Consider the following 24,901-nt stretch of genomic DNA (forward strand, 5'->3'; position numbering starts at 1 on the left):
TAGGTGTAGTGACAGCCCAGCCTTTCAGGATTCTTGGTTGCTGACCAAGGCTTGGGGGCTTGGTGCAGGCAAGCATGGCCCCCACTCAGACACAGCCCCCCTCTTCTCTCAGTCCTCTTTCCCCCCAAAGCCCAGCAGGAGGAATCTTTAAAACTTGGTTCCAGGGCTCTCGACTGTCCTTCAGATTGGACCGCAGGAACTAAGCTACAACCTACTGGGGTCCTGGCTTCACTCCTCCAGGTCCCTGTGCCTGGCTCTTGGGTGGGGTCCACTCCTGGTCCAGATAGCATCTAGTCCCTTACCCACTCCAAATCCATCTGCAGGAGTGACCAGCAGGTAGAGGGCTGGGACGCAAGGGTCTAGAGATAAGACAGGGAGTGCCAGGACAGGAAAGAGGTCAATTGCAGCCATCAGAGCTCTGAGTCTGAGTAGGAGTCTTGGGTCAGAAATCATCTCAGAGGGAGCCGGGGCAATGAGCAGGTTTTAAGGGAGTGTGTGAGAAATGAAGTCAAACCCACTGACACTCCTTTGATGATCTCATCTAGTCCTGAGGCTTTAAATTACATCTAATCGCTGATGACTCCCACATTTTGTCTCCTGCCCTAACCTCCTTGCTGAACTGTAGACTTGTATATCCACCTGCTGGCCTAATACCTCCCATGGATGCCCAACAGGCATCTCAAACTAAACAGGTCAAAAAGTGATTCCTGATTTCTACCTTGAAGCCGGCTCCTCACAATCAGTCCTCTTAGGTAACAGCAACTCATCCATCTGGTAAGTAGATTCTAGCTGTTCATGCCCTAATCTCAGGAGTCACAGTCTACATCTACTAGCAAATACTGTTGGCTCAGCTTTCAAAATGTTTTGATGTAACCACTTCTCACCACCTCCACTGACAGAGGGCCTCTCTGCTTCACAGCACTTGTCTACCCTAACCAGAATGTCAGTTCTTTGGAGTAGGTGGTTTTGTCTCTTTTGGTTACTGCTGTTATCTCCAGTACCTAGAAGAGTGCCCAGCACATAAGTAATGCTCAATAAACAAATGAGTAATAAAATACAAAGGGGCAAGGACAACGGAGTTCTCCCAGACTGGGCTGGGCAGTAACTGGGAAACCCATATTCTCATAGCTCTTCCCCCGCCAGACACAGAGAAACCACCTTTGGAAAGAAATATTCCTCGCAGAGGTGCTGATCTCCTTTCAGTGTTTCGAGTATACTACCCTCTCCCACCTTTCCGCAGGCCCTTTTGTTGTCCCCATCTCATCGCTCCATTCTTAAGGTCTCAGCTTAAGTGTCAATTCCTCAGAGAAGCTTCCCAGATCCCCCTGGACTAAGTTAAAGTTGTTTACTACGTGCTCCCCAGCACCTGCACCTCCATTTTCATATGCATCATGACACTTGTTCACAAACTGAGTACTAGGCCAGCCTGTCCTCGAAGGCCTCATCTGGATGGCTGAAGATTAAATGAGGTAGTTCATATAAACGGTTTAATAGGAGTTGGTCAATAACAGTCAGCCAATATTCCCGTAATTATAGTGAACAAACATTTGTTGTTGGTGACATATTTAAGCCAGAAATCACAGCTCTGGATAAACCCTGGGAAATGCTGGGGAACCATGGCCCACCTTTTGAATATCACTGTTCTAGATCATTTCGGCTCCCTCAAATTCTAATGGGCTTTGTCAACACAGCCCTGGCTAGATCTGGCTCAGTCTCACAGACTGGGTAGACGGGGCACTTGCAACCCCTTCAGGCCATCCCCTAATATCCTTATGCAAAGTTTGCTCCGAGCAGTGTCTACAACCCTGCGAGTATGTTAGAAATGCAGGATCTTGCCTTCTTCCCCAAGATCTATTAAATCAGAATTTGTATTTTAACACATCCAAGTTTGGGAAGCACTTCCCCAGATCACAGCATCTCAGAACTAAGGGCTAAAAAAACCCCCAGTATTTAAAAAACCCCATAAATTGCCAAGTCCTGGTTTCTAAACCAGTACAAGCTTATTTTACAGAGGAGTCATCTGAAACCCATCAGTCAGTTACACTAGCCTGTCAGAGTCCATTCTCTGGACACCTTGACCCCCAAACTCACACACACTCTTCCGTCTCAGAGAAGTCTCATCTATTCCTTGCTCCACTCCCATTTGAAATAGAGGGCTGCCCTAAGTGCCCCCAGTGCCTGCTCTCTTGGCCCTCAGACAGGGCTGGACACGAGGTGGTGTCTGGGAAAGTGGCCGGGTCACAGCATACAGTTGAGGGAGGGGCCTTCTCAAGAACAGGGTGGAAGGCACCCAGGTACAACCTGAGCTGGGTCAGGGAGGTGGCTTGAGAGGACCTGTTTGCTCTGCCAGAAGGGCTGGGCCCGGACCACTTCACCTGCCTCCCCTGCCCTTCATCTCTCAGACAAAAGCTCAGCTGAGAGCCCTCTCCCTGTCACCTAGCCCCGTGGGAATGGCTCGGGCCATAAGCTACCATCAAACCTGCTCTCTTCTCCCAGGGCCTGGTGACTTCTTGACAGGTTACAGCCCCAAAGATAAACAGATCTGCCAAGCAAATAACTGTCCAGAGCAGGGGTGTTAGGGAAGGCATGGAAGTGGGTCTGAGCTGCCAGAAGATCCAGGTGATGAGGTGGGGGAACGGTGGGGGGGGCGGGGGGAGGCACCCCTCTCCTGCAGAGAACAAACAACCCCAGGCACCTAAAAGCAGGATGTAGGTGCACTGTCACAGTACGAGGGACACGGGGGCAAGGGCGCTCACCCCAGAGATCTCTGGGCCAGTCTCCCAGCTCCTCACCCTGGGTTCTGTTATCAGGCTACACAGAGAAAAAGTCTTGCCTTCGGGCTCTTGGGGGAGAGACGAGTTCTTTTGTGGTGCCTCCATTTCTCTCATACAATTTGTGGCCACAGGTCTCCTCACTGACCTGCCTACAGGAAGATGGCCAGGGGATCCCTTCCCCCAACTCCCACCTGCTAGATATATGGCTCATATCCAGTCCCACCATCATTTAGAACACACAGCTTTGCCAGGCAGGGTGAAGATCCATTTGGGGATCTGCAATTTAAGTGAGAACAATGCCAGCACCTGGGAGTCGAGGGCATGTATCTAAACCTATAAGATCCAAGCAACTCCCTTCTCTCTGATCTCTTTCCTGTCAATGTAGAGGTATGGTGATGTGACTGGAGACAATCTTGGAGTTCTGAGCTCTTAGAGTGCTACATACATAAAGGAATGGATGCAGTGAACCCACCACTGGCCATCATATTTGCCAGTTAAGTTTCTTTCATGCTATCTGACCACTGTATAACCCACCATCCCCATCTCTTAGCCACAATCACAGGCCTGTCTCACGTAAGTACATAGGGTAGGTTCCAAGTTTGTTTGCCGATTGCCTGGATTGTGGTCCCTACCTGACTCTGGATCCATAATATACCCAAAGGAGTGCCTAAAGCTCCCAGGAACTATAGCCAACCACCATGGGAAACACATAAAGGAAGATGCATTCCTTCTTCTAGATCTAGGATGTCGGGGCCCAGGTGGGACTGAGCAGGACTCCCCCAACTCAGCCTTGTCTGCTTACCCAGTAAGAAAGATGCCTATGATGCTCTGTACTCTTCCTGTGCTACGTGCCTGACCCACAGTAAATGCCCAGACAGTGCTTGCTGGCTGATCAGCACTAATCTGGCTATTATTTCTTATGTACTAGGATAGAGCTGTGGTCAACAAATGCCACTGGAAGTAGTTTCCTCACCTTTCTGGTCATTAGGAACCAGGAAGGGCAGCAAATAAATATAATCCCAGGGCTGTTTTCCCAAACATATAATGAACCTCGGGTCTCACTTTTCCCATGTGAAAAAGGGAGAGAACCAGACACCAAAAAGTACACATCATAGCCACCACAGGGACAAGCAGATACAGGGGGCTTGAGGACGCAATAAAACTCACCAACACACATGAAAATAGTTTTTGTGTGTGTGTGTTAATTTAATCATACAAATATTCATTTATACAGTAAGGAAAAACCTCCTCATCTTCATCTCTCAGGCACCATGAGACCCCACCACAAACACCCACCCAGCTCGCTTACTACACACCATTGTTCAGGTGGAGGGGGCAGCCATTGCTGCTCCAGCATTCACCCAAGGAAACAAAGGAAAGGCAAGGCAGGGTGGAGTGGGGAATCATCTTGCTTTTCTGAGCCTTGGCAACCCCACCATCCTCTCCTGCTGGGGCCCAGATTGAATTTGGGGAGGTGTTTATTCTCACGCCCACTTCCCACCTTGGCCACCCTCAGGCCACCAGCTGTCTTGGTGAGGTTCTTTTTAGGCTAGAAATGCCTTTGATGGGCTTCAGGTTACAGGCAGTCCTTACTGAGGGAGAGAAGGCTGTTTCCTGTAGAAAAATGCCCCAAATTCAACTGTCCCCATGACAAAAAGAAAAAAAAAAAGGCATGCACACGTGCACACACATCCACACACACCTCACTCCATGCACACAAATTGGTTCTCCCCAAACCTAAGCCTCTCTGCCTCCCACACTGGACTCAGGACACTAAGGATGGTGCCTCCCTCACCGACGTTAGTAGTCCTGCCCAGAGGCAGCCTGCTGGTTGGTGACGAGGAACAGAGGCTACTGGGGCTAAGAGGGTAGCATCTACCACCCCACTGGCGGGGAAGGAAAGGGGCTCTAGGCATTGTTCAGAACCCAAACCAGTGAGAGGCAGAATGAGTGGTATTGATAGGCCCCTGGTCCTGGGGGAGCCATAGATTCCCTGCCCCTACTCCATGGCTGGTACTTGCTTGGGCTTCTGCTGGGACCTCACTTCTCCAAGAATGGGTACAAAAATGGTTTGCTCTTGAGAGGGAAGCCAACGTGCTTGGGATACTTACCTTGCCAGGTCAGGCTACCTACAATCAAGAAGAGAAGGATGCCTCTGACAGGGCCTCTGAAGCCCCTGCCGAGTAACGGCAGGCAGCCCTCCTAGGACACAGGGAAGGAGCACCTAGAGTGGGGAAGATGAGGAAGCCAGGAAACCAGGGGATGGAAAGCCTCTCATGATGCTGCCAGGGGCAGCTTGAGACGTGCTGCTTTGAGGGCTAGTAAGGAGAATGCTGGGCATGGGTGGGCTCCAGGGTGGCGGTGTCCCAGGAGGTTGGCACCAACAGTAGAGGCAGTCTGGGCCTAACAGGGCCCTCAGACAAAAAGCCATCGTGAGCCCCTAGCTTGGGCACCCGACAGGGACTCCTCTCTGCTCTGCTTAGGAATGGGGCACTCTTCATGTGCATAGAAAGTAGGTGCTCCAGTGTGAGCCCTTGTTCAGCCCCAGACCTAGCTGTACTGCCCTGGTCAGCAGGCTGGCTCTGTTCTCCCCCAGGGCTTCTCCAGCAGACCAAAATTTATTCTCCCTTTTATTTTTTGGGAGGTGGGGAGGCAAAGGGGTAATTTCATACAAGCTTTTCTCCCACAATCAAGCTTTGAAAAACAACAGTCTCAGAAGAGGATGAGGAGGAACAAACAATACACATTTTTGGAACTCAGACACCCAGACAGAGACAGACAGGCAGGCAGACCCTCACCCACACACAGGCTATATAACCCATTGCAGCCGCTCATCACATGGTCTCCCTGCTTGTCTCACACACCCAGGATGGGTGCGGGTGTGGTAAGAGGTGGGAAACCGCACCTTAGATCCATATCCCCTGCTATCAAACCAACCAAGACTCGAGGGAAGGAGGGGGTGAGAAGAGAAGAGGGACTTTGCATATTCTTGTATCTTTGGCAGACAGCTGTTCTAGCCTGGTTCAGGCTTCCCATAGAGATATCAGATCTCAACCTGTTTGGAATCCACAAGATGCCACTGGGGCCACCTGCCCAAGCGAGCAGCCAGCCAATCAGTCTCTGCTCTGGCTGGGCTGCCCCTCCCCCACCATCTCCCAATATCTAGGCATCCTACTCAGGGTGGGGCGGGGTCCTTTCATTTCCATCAAAATGTAGGTCTCCAAGGTCACATAGTAGCTGTGGCCCTTCCCCATGGCAAATTTCCCATTTGTGGCTATATTTTCAAACCTTAACAGCTCAGCATCCACTAACAGGCTGTGAAACCACCACAAAAAAACAACTGAGAGGAAACGCAGGGAAGGGAGTTGTGTGACAACAGAGAAGTATGGGACACCTTCACACTTGCCTGCTGCACACTCGCCGGTGAGCTGCACAAAGACCCGTGTGTGTGCATGCAGCACACGCATATACGAAGCACAGAGGCACTGTTACCAGAGTGATTGGGGAGCCACTGTGTATGAAGAATCCAGTAAGCATGATGGCATTTCTGCCAAGAGAAACATGGAAGAAAAGCAATTTGAATTGTTACAAGTGTGTGCAGAAGGACACCTGTCGGCCTCAGAAACTCCCACGTCACCCCAGATCTGTCCTCAAGGCTTCCTCTGCTGGCCACACAGGGAAGTTTGGTCTTCAGAGATGTTCTGATGGTAACAAACCACAGGGTTGACAAATACAAATGTCAAAGGTGTAAATCAACAGATTAAAGAGAAAAGAAGAGGAAAAATGTGATAACTCATTGGCTAATGCCATTAAAAACAAATGGGGTCAGAGACTTCTGGAGTCAGGTGGCACGGCAGATGTCCTCCTATTGCAGCACTGACCCGCAGAGTCTCCAAACATGCCACGCCAGCTTTTAACCTGAATCACTTCCAGAGCAAGCAGCTATTCTATAAAGAGTACGTTATCCCTTACCTAAAAAAATAAAAGTGGGGAAAAAGGGAGAAAAACTAACATGTGCTCAAAACTACAACCTGTCTGTAGGCAAAATAATTTTTGTTTAAAAAGATGGCTTTTTTCCCCCCATTTTAAACTTTTTTTCCCTTCCCGAGTGACCTAATGACTTGTTAGACTGACGCCGAATAAAAACCGAAGGTGGCTGCATGGATTTCTTCCTGGTAGCCTCCACACCATTCCAGTGATTCAGCATTCACACATGCATACCGAGTTTACTCAAAACTAGTCTGTTCTGCTTCTTCCTCTTCTTCCAGGATGGGGAGGGGGTCAGAGCCAAGGGTCCGTGCGATGTGGTCTGCAATCCAGAGGAACCCCTTGCCCTCCCCCCACCAAAGTCAGGCCTTCTGTCCTTTGTTAATTTTTCTTCTTGCTGACACCCGTTTAAGACTGGCCGAAGGGGTAAGGCCCGTGGAGCCCCTGGAAGAGAGTGAACACAATCAGTGATGGCAGACACAGCAGGTACAAGTTGACAACCAAAATCAAGTTTAAAAATCTATGGTTCCCAGTGAGTCCCAAGGAAGCCCAAGGCACAGATAAGGCTTGAAGGTTATCCTTGCCATGCAAAACCTCAGGAGGCCAAATATCAGCACATTTTAAGTTGCTAAGTGTGCTCACTCAACCGCACCATCCAAGCGGGGTGGGGGCTGGAGAAGAGACTCATCTTTCAACTTTTAAATCAATCAGTGCCTTCTTGACAAAGATGTCTCAAACTCTCTGCTAAAAATCCTTGTATACCATCTTCTGCACTTTTAACTTCCAAGATGGTTACTGCTGGTTAATGACACTTATATCAACAACAAAACACTTCAGCAAAAAGGTGACTGTCTACCAGGCACCTAGGTACCAGGCATGGTACTAGGAACTTGTTTACATTGTCTTTAATCATCATCCTGAAAGCCAAATGGGTATTATCACACCACCCATCTGACAAATGCCCATTTAAATGCAGAGACTAAGAGAGTTCAAAACACACACGTAGTGAAAGGTAGAGCTAAGATTCAAACCCAAGTCTAATCTTTGTTCTTCCCACATTGCCTTGTCCGTTACCACATGATGAATAGGTTTATCCCTAATTCCCAAAGGCATTTTCTGTGGTGTGTGGCTGGGTGGAAAAGGCATCATAGTCTCGCTTTTCCCTTAAGTTAAGAATGAGACTCCAAGATGTGCTAATGCAAAAAGCAGCTGCATGGACTCAGTGTAGGATGATCTGTGCCTCCCTCTACTCCCACTCCTAGAGTATGCTCCTTGCAAAGACCTAAAGAGGGCAAAGGTAACTGGTGACTGGTCTCAGTAGGGTCCTATACCCCAAAGTGGCCCAGAAGCAGCAGGGCTATTGGACCAAAGGGACCGAATAGGCACAGAGAACAGATACTTCACTCATAACCACAACAAATGAGCAGAGAAGGGGTTTCCTGATATCTGAAGAATCTTAAGAACACTAAGAATCCTAAATCTAGGCACAACATGGGGTGAGGAGGCACAAGAATGACTGAGATGACGTTTTCCATTAGCTTCATGGGATGTAGGCAGTCAAAATTTGATTGCCTTAAAATAATTACACATTTTTTAAAAAAGAAATCAAGGTGCTCGGTTGCAGGGTTGCCAGTGATTAAAATCTCTTTTCAATATAACTTTGCTGCCATCTCCCCAGCACCTAGCATGTCACCTGGCCCTTAGTATGTACCCAAAAAGTATTTGCTGAATTAATAACGGAAAGAGGACACATATTTCTCAGACTCCTACCTAGTGTCAGATGCCTCTAGGTCACAAGAATATTAGTCCTTGCAGAACCAAGTTTTTAAACAGCTGCTTAGGCCTGGAGACACAAGTGTCTAGGTCATGCCATCCATCTGGTCACAGCCACCCATGTCCCGGGAGAGGCTGGACCCTCTGGAGGTGGTTAGCTGGAGATGCACAACCCTCACAGTTTCCACTGCAGTGGGATGCAGGTTGTGCAGAACTAGGAGAAGGAGATCTGGGTTCTGTTCCCGACTCTGCACCAGCTCACCAAGTGACCTCGAGTAAGGTCCCTTCCCCTCACAGGATCTCAGATTCCTCTTTAAATCTTTCCAGATTTAAGGTTCAAGGAGTCAACACAAAATGCTTTGGCTCTGGAGGCTGAAAAAAAGTATTCCAAGAAAAAAATGCCCTTTGGTCATGTTTAGGCAAGAGGTCAAAGCTGCCAAAACAGGGAACATGAGCATAAAGTTTCCATATATTTTTCAGTGAAAATCACTGAAATTGCTTTTGCTCTTTTCCCCCACTACATAAAGCCACAAAAGACCAGTTAGAGAGCTGCTTGGTAGTATAACTGAACAAAAGAGCCCAAGAAGGTGAATTTGGGGGATGGGCAGGCAAACACTGATGGAGCAGCAACTATGTGCCAGGTGCTGCTCTAGCACTTTAACATGTTCTCTTTAATGTCCACAGATATACTGAGACAATATGATCTCCAAGCTCAGAAAGGTGAAGTAACCTGATTAAGGACACAGAGATAATAAGTAGAACTGTGGTGTTTAACATGCCGAAATGCCACGTCTGCCAGTCCTCATGCCAATCATGCCTCCAGCAGGCAAGCTAAGGCTGTAACCATCTCAGTAGTCTTGGCATCTACCCACTGAACCAAGTGGGGGATGGGGTAGCAAAGAGCTCTCAGACTCTACTTCTCAGGGCCTGGTTGAGGGTCACACGCCCCACAGTAGAAAGTAAAGAAGCTTAAAACAAGCTGCTTTCAGTACTTTCCAACAACATTCACTCATCTAGAACAACCCAAGAAAAAAAATAAAGACTTAGATTCCTGTAAGATTTAAAATCAATACAATGCTCAAAGGTCTCTGCACAGGAAAAAAAAAAAAAAAGGCATAGAAAAAAGAAAACCCTAAAAGAAATATTTCCCTAAGTTTAATTGCTTTCCAGGCCAAAGCTCCACATACTTCACCTGGGCCTTTATAAAGCTAGCACTACTAGCCTTGTGACTCATCTGGAGTGCTTGGAGAAGGGAGTTCATGACTTCGCCAAGGAGCTGTTGAACATCCCCATTTTACAGATAAATAAAATAGGTCCTATGCAATTGGCAGAGAGAGGAAATAAAGACACGGGCACTTTCAGATTTTCACTTGAGTGCCCTAGCCCTTAGACCATTCAGTGTGGTATTTAACTAGCTTAGATTACAGAGTTATCGTTGATCCTCTATTTATTGAGTGAGGTTCGTGCCTTTTGGAAAGAAAAATGCTACCTAATTCTCTTTTGCCCAAAGAATGGCATATTGGAGTTGTTGATGTTTAATTGGTACAAAAGAGTGGCTTGCGAACGAGCTCTATTTTCTTTCCTCTCAAATTAACTACCATCACTTCAAGAAAGGGAGAGAAAGCCAATTCTATTTCAAAACCACTTTATCATCTAGACTCCCCACGTGTAGGATTATAGGTGTCACAAGTGGATCACAGAGCACGAGCAATGCAAAACCAGTTGTAAAGGAAAAGCCTGGCAGGGATTCCAAGAACAGCTTGTCCAGGGCGACTTACGGCAGGAGGCCAAGCGGGAAGTGCCTTTCCTAACAGTGGGATGGACGTACATTTGAAACAGGAGGCCCATCCACATTTCAGGTTCCACTGGAGTTTCAAGACCCAGTGAAACAGGTTCTGGTGGCTAATGTCTCCAACCCCAGCCTAAAAGTAAAGGTGACTATACAGATAATGTTTAGTCTCTTGTGGGGCCTAGAAATTCTTCAACTTTTATCGATAGGAAAAACAAATGCCAAATATTTTAACTAACCTGGCATCACCAATATCACTTCTTTAACAGTTGTACCACTACTAATAAGGAAAACAGATCAAGGGATAGATGCATCAGATGGTACTACAGAACTATGAATTAACTCTGACTCAGGCGAAAACTGAGTACGGCCATGAGCATGATTACAAAATTCGGTGAGTTTAATGTAGAAAAGCCACCTTACTCTTTATGAGGAATCACTTCTCACCACATAGGTAGCACTAACAGCATGCTTAGATATATCCATGCATGCTGATGGAGCATGGATACTCTATTGAATGCTAATGAATAATCAAACCCAGGAACAAATGTCTTTATCTGACTCCAGGTCTGAAGGTCAGTTCCCCAGGGCCTACCCAACTTAGACAGAAATGGGTTTTCAAAGGCTACATTTCTTGGAACAGTCTCATATCTCCTAGGGGACAAGAAAAGGTTCCTGGTGAAGTAGAGACAGCTTTTAGGTTCAAAGAGGTTGAAGTGTTTGTTGCCCGTTTGCCTCAATCTTCCTTATGCTTTCCACTGAACAGCTGTTGTAGCTATGAGCCCTCAGACCTAAGCTCTACCTGGCTACATGGCAAGTGAGCCCTCTTAAAGCACAGACGCTCCATCCTTGCCAGGTAAAACAAAGGGGCCTCCTTGCTTGTTGGTGTCTGGGAAGAGACCAAGGCCTCAAACAGGGTGAAAGATTATAACCATTGGGCCAGGTTCCGAACTGCACTACCATGATGGAATAACTACTGTAAGCTGTAATGTAGCTAATTTTCTAAAATATTTTTAAAAGAGAACACTTCTAGACATAAAAGAAAAGCTCAGTCTCATTCATCACAATCTCCTGAGAGTACAATTTAAGATCCAATACTTACGATTCTGCTCTCAAAGCAAAGCTAAAAAAACCACACAACTCTCTGATTTGTTTTTTTCACAATAGTTTATAGTTGCCACTGTGGAATAGCAGAGATACTTTCAGCCAGTGATTTGGTTATCGATCATCTTATGTGAGTGTGCACCTGCAGTACCTTAAAGTTATTCCTAAAATTATACAGAAATCAAAATAACTTTTCCAAAAAGAAGTACTAAAAAAACTGCCACAGAGAGAAAACTAACTGTATGCTAAAGTACTAAAAACCAGAAAACTAGTTGTTTCAGCTAGATTTTTTTAAGTGTATTCATCAATTTTTAGCAGTAGGAAGTATAGTGCTATTGAAGAGCAAGATGCCCTTTTATGAGGGTGTAATCTGTTTATGCCAAGTCTTTGTGCCTTGCACCCAGTAAGACTCAAATATCAGTAAACTGAATGAATGAACTGTGAAATACTTTCCATTAGTGAGCCATCTCTGTTTTTAATTTTCTAGGGGAAAAAAAAGAAGGCTAAAATTCCTAAAGAAAGATGTCTTACGAGGGCTTTCTGGGTTGCTCTTTTTCTCTGTGAAAACTTGTTACTTAGAGAATGCACCACAACATGAAACTTTCACATACCTGTCTTTATTTTGCTTTTATTTGTGATTTGAATTAAATAAATAAAAAGTTCACACAGGTTAACAAAAAGACAGGAGCGTTTGCTGCTTGTCTGTGAAATAACATGCTCTCCCAGTGTATGTATACTGATGGCAGCATCAGACAACACCACGAGGGCCCTCCTCTTCCTTCTCACTTCCTGGGCCAGTCCGGTCAGCGCTTTGCCCGCCTAGTGCTCTTGTTATCATTTATGTACACTAAATACAAACACAGAAGAATACAGGGTTTAGTACTAAGTTCTATCCTGATCTTATGCTGCAAACACGGTGTGATAAAGCCCTGCTCACAAGGCTGGCTTGGCTGGCAAGGTCCAGAGACTGCAAGCTTTGATCAAACTCGTTGGTCTCTCATTAATTTGAAATAAAGTTTGTACTGTAGTAACGGGCAGGGCAATGAGGACTCTCTCAGAAAAATAAAGGTCCTTCCCTTGATGGCTGCCAACAGCCCAAGGAGGCTTGTTAGCGGTATAGCAGTGTCACATCAGCGTGATGGGAACTTCTGCAGATGCTTTAATATTGGTATTCAAGCCACTCTCATGTGACAGTTCTCAAAATTTCAAAGAAGTATTTTATGCAGTGGCTGCGGATGAGTGTGAGAACCAGCCGAATAAAAGAAAATAAACCTAATTTTATGTACGAGAGCTGATCATGGGGCAGCTCAGTTCACAGTTGTGCCAAGTGTGCTTAAAAACTTGATTCAGTTATAAACGTGCTGAATTGATTTTTTAAAAGTCCTGTAAAACCATATTTTATACTTACCTTTGTAACACAGTTTTCCTGTTGCTTTTAACTATCTTCTATAGTCCTGCTGAGGACCTTCTCATCTATCCATCCATTCTCTCTCTACCCATCCATCCCCAATCCACTATGCATCCGTTATTCTTCCTCCCTCCACTACTCATCTTTCCATCCTTCCTCCAGATGTCCTCCATCCTCCCTCCATTATTCATCCTCCCATCCATTCAAAGCTCCCCATGGCCAAAAGTGACTCCCAGAGCTTTGACCTACCCCCTGACAAATCAAGAAAATCACCGTGAAGAATAAAACTCAAATGTAATTGTGAATGAGAACACATTTTTTAAAGTTCTACAAGGAAGAGAAGAGTGGCTGAGTCTGACTTCTCTTTTCAATAGACTTCAGAAAAAGCTGGCTGCTATCTATAATTCTAGCCCCAAAGACCTCATATAACAGCAAGTGTGCTAGAATCCAGGTGGGATGCCAGCAGATAGAGCTCTCTCATGGCCACATTCTAAGGTATAGGAGATTCTTAAAAAGGAAGAAAGAGCTGGCAAGAGTCTCGCTGGGAAAGCCACCCAAAAGGAGAGAAATTTATCCAAGTTCCTAGCCATGTGGCCACCGGTGCTGCACTGTGGGAGTCCTGCTGAGGCACAGGGTGAGGCTGCTGGTGCCATTTTCTCTCAGAATTTCCATTCAGGCTCCTGTAGCCTTCTGTCCATTACCTTTTCCTTACATGTCATCCTCTTCCCCCATCTCTTTTACAATTAAATCACCACATCACTCCCCTCACCGCCACCCCCCAGCCTCCACAAATGGCTGGCTGATTGAGGGAAGAGAATAAATTATCTATCCTTGGTCCCATCCAGACATATTTGATTTCATCTTGCCACTCCCCTGGTCAAAAGCAATGTTGGCACTCTGTTTCCTTTTACATTAAAAGTGAACTCTCTTTTGCTTGGCTTTCAAAGGTCTTCCTTCCAAAATTCACCCCACCCTCTTTAAGCACATCTCACCACAGTCAGGCTGGCCAGTGTCCCATGAACACACCCTACCTGTGGTTGCCTCTGGGACTTCCTTCCTGCATGTGCTTCCTCTTCCCTCCAATTAAGTTTGAATCTATCATCCACCATGGTATCATTTTTATGGCTACTCCAAACCTCATTGCTTTCTCCTTCCTCCAAACTTCTACGAGCACTTAAAAGTCAATTGGAACTCAATATACTCCATCTTTACTGGCTCTTATTCTTATGAGCTAGTCACATCTATGCAGTCAGACAGTAAATTCTTTGAAGAAAAGAATTAGTACAGCCTGAGCACCTAGGAGGCCTCACTAGCTGACTAAATAATATCAAAAGATATCTCTGTGTAAAGCAGTTTTAACTGACTCTTGGGTAGAGAAATCACAGTGAAAATCCCAAGACCCTCCTTTTGCAGATGAATGTCTACAGCTTTGGAAAGGGTCTCACTTTCAGGTGAGCTCTAAGGAAGCCCACATTTTCCCCATGAAGTACAACAACACCTTCCATTTTGCATCTGGTCCTGCCAGAATACAGTGACAGCAGACTGAGCTGAGAACAAATCATTTGAAACTTGAGCATTTATACCAGGAGACAAATTCTCACACTTTTTGAATTATACTTACCTGCCTGAACCTGTAAATTCACTAGTCCTACTTTGAGAACTTTCAGCAGAAATTAAAATGCTAAATTCAGAGTACAGAGAAGAGAATACACCCTTACAACCAAAATAAAATATTCTAGGAATCGTGGGACCACGAGCTCCGTTGCAGCTATAAGACTGCCCGCATCACATCAGTCTAAAATAATGCTCAGAGCCTCAAAAGAAATAAAACGGAGCTGAACAGCTTTGAAGTTGTTGAAGTACAAAAGGGAGAGTTCCTGGAGATAATTTTTATTGAGTCAGACAGTAATGTTATAAACAACAAAAGACATTTTCTAAGGCTCACAGTGTTTGTTTATTTTTTAAATGCACACATGACCCATGCCAACGCAAACACCAGCAAGGCTGGGAGGACTTTACTGGCTCTTCTGGGTTTTCAAAAGAGATTCATCTTAATATCATTAAACCAGAGCCTTCCGGCAAGTCCCTTCTGCTACAGAATGTGCTAATCTGCCAGCAAACTTGGGGGAGAGGGATACAGCACACAGGTTCCTCAGTTGCTCTGCACTACTTCTTCCTTGGCCACAAAGTCTTTTGTAGCTCCTGAAGATGAACAAGGAAATCTCTATAACTTGACACTAAGTGTATAAACTACCTTAAGAGAATCGCCAACAAACTTTGCTTCTGCCCATGGCCCACCCTCAATTTGCTGTGTGAATATGAGCAAGTCACAACTTCCTGATTATTTTGCCAAATGGAAAGTATAACTACAGAACTTACAAGAGTGTTGTGAATTAAGAATAAATGCAGTAAAGGTGCTCTGGATAACATGAAGTAGTTTGTTTACATGTTAGACATAGTATTAAACTCAGTCTTTGGACCTCTTCTCTATCTATACCAGTGGTTTGCTGGTAGGGTGATTTCTCCCCTCCCCCTGCAGCCCCTCATCCTCCCAACCACCGCTGAGGGGACATTCAGCAATGTCTGGTGACATTTTCAGCTGTTGCACTAGGGGTTGGGGAGGTACTACTGGCACCTAGTGGGTAGAGGCCAGAGATGTTGCAAAATATCTTACAATGCATTAGATACCCCCACGCACAAAGATGTTATCCAGCCTAAAATGTCTGCTGGCTGAGAAACTGCTCTACCCTCATCACTTAGTGGATTGAGCTAGTCTCAGAGCATTAGATACTATTCATATAACATGACTCCCAAATTTAGATCTCCACCTAGACCTCTCTCCTAAACTCTATATCCAACTTAGAGATATATAACAGATATAGTGACACCTCCATTTGGATGTTTACAGAATCTCCGATATGCCCCAAATGGAACTCCTGATCACTCCTCACTTCTATTCAGCCTTTTCCTTCTCCGCTGATGGCAATTTTATCCTTTTAGTTGCTCAGGCCCAAAACCTTGGTGTCATCCTTTATTTTCTTTTACACTCCTCTTTGAACCTATAGGCAAATCCTATTAACTCTACCTATAAACCAGATCTAGACTCAGACCACTTCTCCTATCTCCACTGCCACCTCTGGTCCAAATCACTCTCTCTCTTCTGGATAATTGTACTAACTTCCCTATTAGTCCTCTGCTTCTATCCTTGCCTTGTATTCTCCACACAATAGCCAGAGTGATCCTTTTACAACACTCAGACCACCTACCCCTCTGCTCAAAACCCTGTAATGGTCCCTCTGTTCCTCAGGGGGAAAGTCGAAAGCTTTACAAGGGCCCACAAAACATCCCATGATCTGGCTTTTGCCTCTGATTTCATTTCCTTTATTATCCTCCCCCCTTACTCACTCTGTTCTTGAACAAACCAGGTAAACTTCCACTTTAGGGCTCGTACCAGCTGTCCCACAACCTAAAATACTTCTTCTCCAGACAGCCATTGCAGAAACAAGATCCAACTTTAAAGGGAGTAAGCCCCTAAGTATGTTCTAGTTCTAACTAGTATGTTTTAAATTTGTTCCAGGAAAATAAAACCCTAAAGACAATCTTTTGGCAACAACCAAGGAATACAGACAAGTTCTGTGACTTCAAGAGGTATAGGTATTACTGTCACAAGAGTGAGTTAATGGAAATTTCAACATCAAGAAAAATTTAAACCCAAGTGATTATGGAGGTTCTAGGGAATCTTTTCCCTTCCTGGAGGCTAGAGCTAAAGGCTGATTTCTGTAGCTTCCATAGTAGCTTATGGGAAGAGGGAGTTCAGTAGAGAAGTCACATAATATTTGGTAATTGGCTTGCTGCTCATTTGAAATGTAGCAGTATACTACAGAAACCATGTTCTCCCTAGCCCACAGCTGTTAGCTCAGTTGATAAAAATGTGTACTTGAACACTATTTGTAATTGGGAAACAATGGAGTACTCTGTTGAGAACAGCCTGAGGAGTTAAAAACAACTGCATTTGTTCATACCCCAGTTTTACCACTTTCTAGCTACATGACTTTGGGCAAGTCATGAAATATGTGTACCTCAAGTCTCGGCAACTATAAAGTAGGGATAATAACAGTACCTGTGTCATAGTACTGTTGTATGGACTAAATTAAGTAATATATGTCAAACACTGAGCCTGCTGCCTCTAGGGAAAAAATAATGGGGGTTGGGGAGGCAGGGAGGTGGCTGATATTTTTTGTAATAAGCTTTGTAGAAGTACTTGGCTCCTTAAATTATGTACATTAATAACTTTAAAAATAAAAATTAAATTTATCAAGTCCTCAGCACAGTGCTTGGCACATAGTAAGTTTCAATAAACGATAGTTTTACAGCTCTGATTATTGTACTTTCACTGGCCTCTGACTGGGAACAGTATGCTTTTGCTATCTGTTCCTTGTTAGAAGAGAACACAAGTTGGATAAAATATCAAATGACACAAGTTTTCCTTCCAGCTTCTCTTTCAGCCATCTTTAAATTTTTCATGGAAAGGGTCTGTGTCTAAGAACAAAGAGGCGAGTTTCAGGGTGGTGGGAAGGTTACACTTCCTTCAATTGCCTCACATAACCATTAGCCCAGCTAAAGACACCAACTACTTGCCTTCTGGTCAAGTTCAGTGTCCTCTGAACTAGGCAAAAGAGGAAGTCACCCTAAACTCATCCCCTATTATTATGTCAAAGTGATTGGGTAAGATCCACAAGCCATTACATCCTCAGGCCCATACAGCAAAAGATTTCCCTTTTCCAAACCTCCCCTCTCTAGTAACAAGGGAGGGGGGAGGGATGGAGGGAGGGAGAGATGGAGGGAAGGACGGAGGGAGGGGGAGGGAAAAAGAGGCGGGGGAGAGAGGGAGAAGGGGAGGGAGGGAGGGAGGGAGGGAGAGAGCGAGAGAGAGCGAGAGAGAGCGAGAGAGAGCGAGAGAGAGCGAGAGAGAGCGAGAGAGAGCGAGAGAGAGCGAGAGAGAGAGAGAGAGAGAGAGAGAGAGAGAGAGAGAGAGAGAGAAGCAGGTGGGTATGGGCAGGCAGGGCAGATGACATCTGGTAGTGGCAGGCGCTGGAAAAGCTTGATGAACCTTCCCACAAAGATAATAACAAGTTTCTCCTTCTGAACCAGCACTGGTCGGAAGTAATAACAGTGGCTCAGACTGCAATCCAGTTTAAAGGAGGAATATAAAACATATACTAGCTCCAAACATTTTTAAAGTAAGAACGAACACAAAATAAAAGCCATAGTCCAAGTAACAAAATAAATGAACTTGGGATTCTTTTCAGCTCTCCCAGCATAAACTATTAGCTTGTTAGAAAAAGGAAGTGAAGCATTTGGTTGTCTTGAAGAACAGCCTCTTGGTTTTTGCCAAACACATTCTTATTCACAGCTGTCCTGAAAAGACCATTTGGTTGGTGTCTTATTCCTCTGTAAGGCCTTCTGAGTAAACATTTAGAGATTTTAAAAAATTACTGGCAAGTTAGAAAAAGAAGTATCTAATTTTAACAGGACTAATTTTCTCCTTCAACACTTCTATAAATTGTTTTTCACTAGTTTCACACTGTCCAAATAGAATCTATCCTGGCCTCTAGAGATGAGTCAGAGAGCTAGAATTCATGGCAAGACTAGCCTTGAGTCAACAGAGTGAGCACCTATCCTACTGTGATTATCCCCTGAGATTCTTGAGCTAATGACATTAAAGAAGGGTTGATTAAGACAGTGCCTAACCTTCACCAGCTGTACTTGATCTGACTGTTCTCCTGGTACAGGTCAGCCACAATTGAGCTGACAATGAGGCCAGCCAATTTCTAACAAAAGCAAGGAGTCAGATTTATGGCTCTTTGAAGCAGGTCAGCATATACTTATTTTTCTGACTCCCTCTGACAGGTCACACTCAGGCCCTTGGGGTTGTGGGATGGCACTAAGGCAGGCATTCCCACCCAGAGCTTCCCCCCAAGCACAAAGCTCTGAGGCCAGAAAGCGAATGGTTATTCAAGAGTAGCTGGGGAAAAGCTCCAGGGGTGTTCAGTTCCTGGCACTGACAGATGTACAATTATGTTGACATATCCACCCAGCCCTCATAGAGCAGGTGCATGAAGCAATCTTTTCATTTCATCCTACCAACTTTAGCAAGTTGAACTGTAATTATGGAAGCATCAGAAAACTATATCTGCCTACTAAAATTGTGGTCATGGGCTCCCAAAAGCATCTTATTCTTTCCCAGGTTAACAGAAGACAGGGAATTTCTTTAGAGTAAATCAAATCTATTTCCAACTCAGTGATCCCTGATACCAAGGCCTCAGGTACTCTTCCTACCCATCCAATAAAGATGGCACCTGGGGTGAACTGAAAACACTGCTCCAATTCTAGAGCCCCAGGGGTCTCTTTCATTCTTTCTACTCATTCATTAATAAAGGGTTTATTATAAACACCATGTGGCCTGTGGACCCTGAGAGTTATAAAAAGTTTTTATTTTCATCAACCATAAAGAAAAGTCATTCTTAAGACTCAACAAACAGGGAAATTCTTCAAAAAGAAGCTGCCAATGGCAATCCTCAGTTTACACTGAGCTGCTTATCTTATCTTTCAACTCTGCTTCTTTCATGCCTTGATGATACTGGTCTCAAATCAGTTAATGCTTTCACTCAACACAGCCTCCAGCTCAATAGGAGGATCCTGGAAAACTCCAGGATCACCTACTAAGAAATACATTTTAGTAAATGAGGCACCTGGATTTGAATCCCAGCTCTACCTCTCACTAATGGGCTAGTTACTTAGCACCTAGGAGCTTTTGTTTTCTTATCAAAAAATGAGATGATACATGTAAAGTACTTGGCAGCACACCTGGCACATAGGAACAGTTAAAAAAGAATTCTGGTATATACCCAATCTCATCACTTTCAGAACCTCAAGTAGGCCCATCTTTAAAAATAAATAAATCTATATTCTCAAATCAAACACAAATGTTTAGAAGTATCCCTGCTTTAAGATATCCATTTAAGTATAGTTCCAATTCTTTCCAAAGCCTTTATTTCATTTACTGCTCCTCAAAGGAACACAGTGCAAACCAGTTGAACCTACCTCTCATTGTCACCCGCATCACCTGATCACATGTCCCTTACTCATTCTGCCCTCAGCACTAAAACTGTTCTCCATACCATTGTCTTTCCTGTCTTTCCAAATCTGTCCGTTCTTTGAAAAACTCATCAACTCTATCTCTGTCTTCTCTAACTCTAACCCCTAGCCATATACACAAATTGTACATTTTGACTGTGTTGTTCTCTACTGACCAAATTCATACTTCATCTTGACTGAATTGTCTCCAGGTTCATCTCTACTGTACTATAAAAGCTGCAAGGTGGCAGGGGTAACTTCTTTTATTTTTCAAGTCTCCTACTGAACAATGTACCCTGTGCTAAACAGTGCACAAATGTTAATAAATACTTACCAATGACTGTTTATACCCTACCCCATTCCTAAGGAGCCCTAAGAGGGGAAGCTGACTCCCATTTAGCCAGAAATGCTTTTTAGCAAATTTGCTGGATGCTCACATAAGTGCTTTCTGAATTAAGATTATGCTTAAAGTAAAAAAAAAAAGGGAGGCTCCAATTTCTCTTTGGGATCTAAGTGCCACATTTTCAATGTGTTATAGACAATAAACTCCTCGGATATCAACTCCGATGATAATCTTTCTCTGTGGTTCTTGTAAGTGCTACTTCTAAATGATCCTATAGAGTTCATGAAAACAAACCAACCAACCAACCATGAGTTCATCAACTTCAAAAAATATCTCAATAGCCTCACCATAGCCCAGCCCTTCCAAAAAAGCAATATGTTGAGTCCTCAATTAAGCCTGGTAAGTAATCCATTCTGACAGTGCATGCCCCCAAACCCACCCAGGACCAGTTGTTTAAGAGACATCAGTCCCTAAAACCCCAAAGGAGCAAAAAACAACTAACAGGTTCACAATTCAGGAAGATGAGTATAGTGCCCTGACCAGAATGCCAGCCCTCTCCTAAGAATACAGTAATGGCTGAGCCAGGCAGTTCACAGTTGGGTAAAGGGGCTGCCACGATAGAAAGCATTGCAGTAACTGGTTTTGCCTCCTTCAACTCTCATCTTCCTATTAAACTCAACTGCCTCAAGTTCCTGTTCTAACAAGGCATTCTAGAGCCTGTACCACCATAACAGTCATACTCTGAAGGGTTAAATTTAAGAAAGAAAAATCTGGAACAATAGTTTAGAGGAAAATCTTTGATTAAATATTAAGATGTGAAATCTTTCCTCAAATAAAGACAATGTAGTGCCTTGCCAAATTACTTCTCTTATATCCTGTGGAACTAACATGACTCCACTGAATCCTTTATAATGGGGGTCTCCAACCCCCAAGCCACAGACCAGTACCGGTTCGTGGCCTGCTAGGAACTGGTCGTACAGCAGGAGATGGGCAGCAGGCTCCCCGGTGCTAGCATCACCTAGCATCACCACCTCAGCTCCACCTCCGATCATCAGGCATTAAGATTCTCGTAGGAGCACTGGTCCTGGTGCCAAAAAGGTTGGGGACCACTGCTTTATAACAACTATCTAATCAACCAAAAAAAATCAATCTTTTGCTGCACTACTAGTGAACGAAATACCTCTTACTAGACCATGTGGAGAAAAAGGATTCACATCACCAGATTTCTTAATTTGCCTCTTGATCTAGACCATATACAAAGCACTGGTCAGAAAAATACCATCTTACAACAGAGCAACTTGTCCCTCAAATAAACATGGAATTTATTTTTTAAAATTTGAGGGTGAATCCCAACCCGAAACCAGGACAGACTTAGCAGTTATATGATTATATATAGAAGAGATGCTGGGCTTAACAAGCAGCATTATTTAATCAGAAAAGAATACACAGGAAAGCCCACAGGCCCCTACCACATGAACCACCTAAAGCAGTGAGCTCTCAGCATCAGGGCTTTATTCAACCAACCAAAACCAAAACCCAGGAACCATCATCACCTCAGCAGTGTGTGGAAGACACTGTTTAATCAGTTAGCATAAAGAAAAACATATCAAGAAATCAAACACCTAGTAAAGTGTCTCAGAAAAATCAGAATTTTTAAAATCAAACAATTCTCTCATTCCCCACATGTGAAAAGTCAAAATATCACTTGGGCCACTATGGGTTGTAGATGAGGAGGTAGACAGGCCATATAGACAGAAAAGACATCAACAAGATGACATACAAACAAGGTAAATAAAGTGAAAGCCCAATAACAATATTTAGGATAAATAGTTCACCTCGTCTTTTCCCTCAGAGAGAGAGAAAAAAAACAACACCACCCCACCCAAAATATGAATGAATGAATGAATGAATGAATGAATGAATGAATAAATAAATAATAAAGCGGGAAACAATTCCAAAGGTATGCTGCTGTTACTCTAAGCATGGTATACGTTTATAATGGAAGCATGGCTGGTGATATTTTGACTTTCTTTTTTTAAAATGCTAAAGGTAAAGAACTTTGTTCTTTCAACACCAAAACCAGAGCAGAGAGACAGTAGTAAATTATAAATGTGGATGAAGTAATATCCACAGGACATGAAGATGGGGAGGGGGGAGGGGAGAAGGGGTAGGTTTTGTGTTGTTGCTGTCGTCAGGAGAGCTAAGCAGTCTTAAAGAACATTCTAGGATTCTAGGTTTGCCATGAAGGGGTATCACAGATCCCAAGGCCCACCACCTACCCCTTCTCCTCTTCTCCAAGGGCACCTACCTTACTGTAAGTCACTACTGATAAGTTGTTTGCGTGACTGCTGGGGGACAGATTTACAGAGTTCTGTGAGAGTCTATTCTCATCTTGCTCGGTTTGGTCAGGAGCAGGAGCCCATGTGTTTTTGCTGATCGAGTCGAACTCGGAACCCCCAGGGTCTTTTAAGTTGTTTTCATCTGATTGTCGGTTCTTTTGGGGAGAGGCAAACGGGTTGAAGTTTCCTTCTACCTTGCGATGTGGCTGTGTGTTGAACTCCGTTTCAAAAGACGACAGCTGCTGCGTTACTCCTAAAAGTCCACCCACCTCCACACTGAGAATCACCCAGATGACATCTGAAACAAAAAGGTGACTCATGTCAATGCCAGGCATACCCTCAAGGCCCAAAGCAGCCACCACCAAGAACCCCAACTGCCACCTAAACCCTAGAAAGAAATGTTCTTCTATATGCTAGTTTAGAAGCTTGCTGATAGAGTAGTCCTGTACATTTGCATTACAGTTTTGGTAATGACAAGTTCAAACTCTGGTACAAATTCAGTAGAGGTCTGTGCTAAGACCCATGAAACTATTTGTGAAAAGTTACTAGTTGATTCTGGTGCACAGCCATATCTGGAAATCATTACTCCAGAGAAAAATGATCAATAGATAGAAACCTAAAAGCTATTTTCCCAGAATTACAAGCTCTTTGTGGTTTTTGTTTTATTTCACATGTGTTTTAACTCGGAAAACTCAGGGCAGGCATGATTCTTGAGGCGGAAACTGCTTATAATTACTAAAATTGCTACTCCCCCGCCCCCACTTTGGGCAGTTTAGAGTGACCATATATCATCTAAACTAGGTCAACTGAGAGTAAAAGAAGGAGCTATTAATAAACACCAGGACACAGGTATAAACTGGCACTAACCCTGACATATTAGGACAGATATCACCCTGGCTATTTCCACGACCTATATAATGAAGAGATATAAAAAATTTAGTATGTCTCAGACTTTCTAAAATAATCCAGTTTAACATCAACTTTGCCTTTCTGTCAGATAAGGAAACGCTACTATTTACACTGAAAACATAAGAGATTTGTTTCAAAAGATGCACCACAGAACTTTTGGCCATAATTCGGTTTTTTATTTCCTTAACTGCCAAAGCTAAGGGTTCAAAGTGAAGAATAGAAAAAGTAGCAGTTTCCTTTGATGTTCAGCACCTCAATTCAGAGAACAGTGGCATCTACTTTCCTGCTGGAAGGTTTTCAAAAAGCAAGCTACAGAAAAGGCCAAGAAGCTTTTAAGTATAAAACCTGCTGAAGACAAATATAAAAAATTGTCCAGGCTCCTAAATAACTGCTGTAAGGTTGATAGAAAAAGGCAAATAAACTTCATCAGTTAGTTACATGGAAACATAGATAACACATACGTAAGGAGGATAGTGAAGGAAATTGAGGAAAACCCTTTTGGGCTGCGATTATTCTTAATTATCAATTTGGGTTCTGTATCTGAGGAAGGAGATCTTAGGGTGCCGGATAGCCATAAATACTCAGTTTGAGGTTAGTGGTTTGGGAGCTGTATTAAGAACTAGGTTGCATCCAAACAGCTTTGGGCTAGAACCCTAGTAGGTGGAGATGCAGTGACATCTGCTGTTCACTTCTAGAATCAGCAACAGTTCACCTCCTAAATAGAAGCTAAAGCCATTAGCTAACTACTAACACGACTGACAGGAAAGGGCATCCATTCCAAACACATTTATCATTAAAGTAAATATAAATCCTCATGTAAACTAGATACCATAAAAGTTCAACCTGTTGATTTAACACTGTAAACCAGGATATGCCGTGTGCCACTTCACTTGGCAGTCTAAGACAGTGCCAGGTATGGTGGGTCAGAGGACTCTCATTCAATGCTCTAAGTAAATCTCATAAACCAATATGATGTGGGCCTTAAAGAACAATTCAATGGCAGGCAGCCTCAGGGAGATTCATTCCATGCTCCTCTATCTTAGCCTTCTAACCAAAGCAACATTTCTTCACTCTACTGTTTATTTTTCCCAAATGAATACGCCCTGTTTTATAGTACATTAATTCGTATATGTTGTCTTCTACCTATGTGTTTTCCAAAATCCTTTTGTAAGTACATGATATATTTAGCATACTCTGCTACAGGTAATATATTTTGTCCTTTTAGTTCATGAAACAAAATGCTTAGGAGAAAGGACAGTCTTCCGAATGCTGTTATCAGTATGTAAGACAAAAGACATTTCTTCCACGGCTTTGAGAACTAAAGCTTCTTTAATGTAA

The 24,901-nt window shown here is 43.9% G+C and overlaps 1 protein-coding gene across 3 annotated transcripts in view; it reads right to left on the reverse strand.

Moving 5' to 3' along the window:
• Positions 1–3,956: 3,956 nt before the first annotated feature.
• The window catches only part of CUNH6orf106 (chromosome unknown C6orf106 homolog), an 85,055-nt gene continuing 64,110 nt past the window's right edge, over positions 3,957–24,901 (reverse strand). The window contains exons 4-5 of one of the 3 annotated variants that reach the window (XM_011373493.2): positions 22,624–22,952; positions 3,957–7,205 (exon numbers count right to left, since the gene is read on the reverse strand). In XM_011373493.2, the coding sequence (XP_011371795.1) occupies positions 7,170–7,205; positions 22,624–22,952 (365 nt within the window). In that variant the 3' untranslated portion in view covers positions 3,957–7,169. Of the gene's footprint in view, positions 7,206–12,022; positions 12,275–22,623; positions 22,953–24,901 lie in introns of those variants that run through there. The other 2 variants (XM_023538488.1, XM_023538489.1) reach the window with 2 other exon arrangements.

The sequence above is a fragment of the Pteropus vampyrus genome, unplaced genomic scaffold (genome assembly GCF_000151845.1).
Source record: "Pteropus vampyrus isolate Shadow unplaced genomic scaffold, Pvam_2.0 Scaffold225, whole genome shotgun sequence".
In the NCBI taxonomy this organism is placed as follows: domain Eukaryota; kingdom Metazoa; phylum Chordata; class Mammalia; order Chiroptera; family Pteropodidae; genus Pteropus; species Pteropus vampyrus.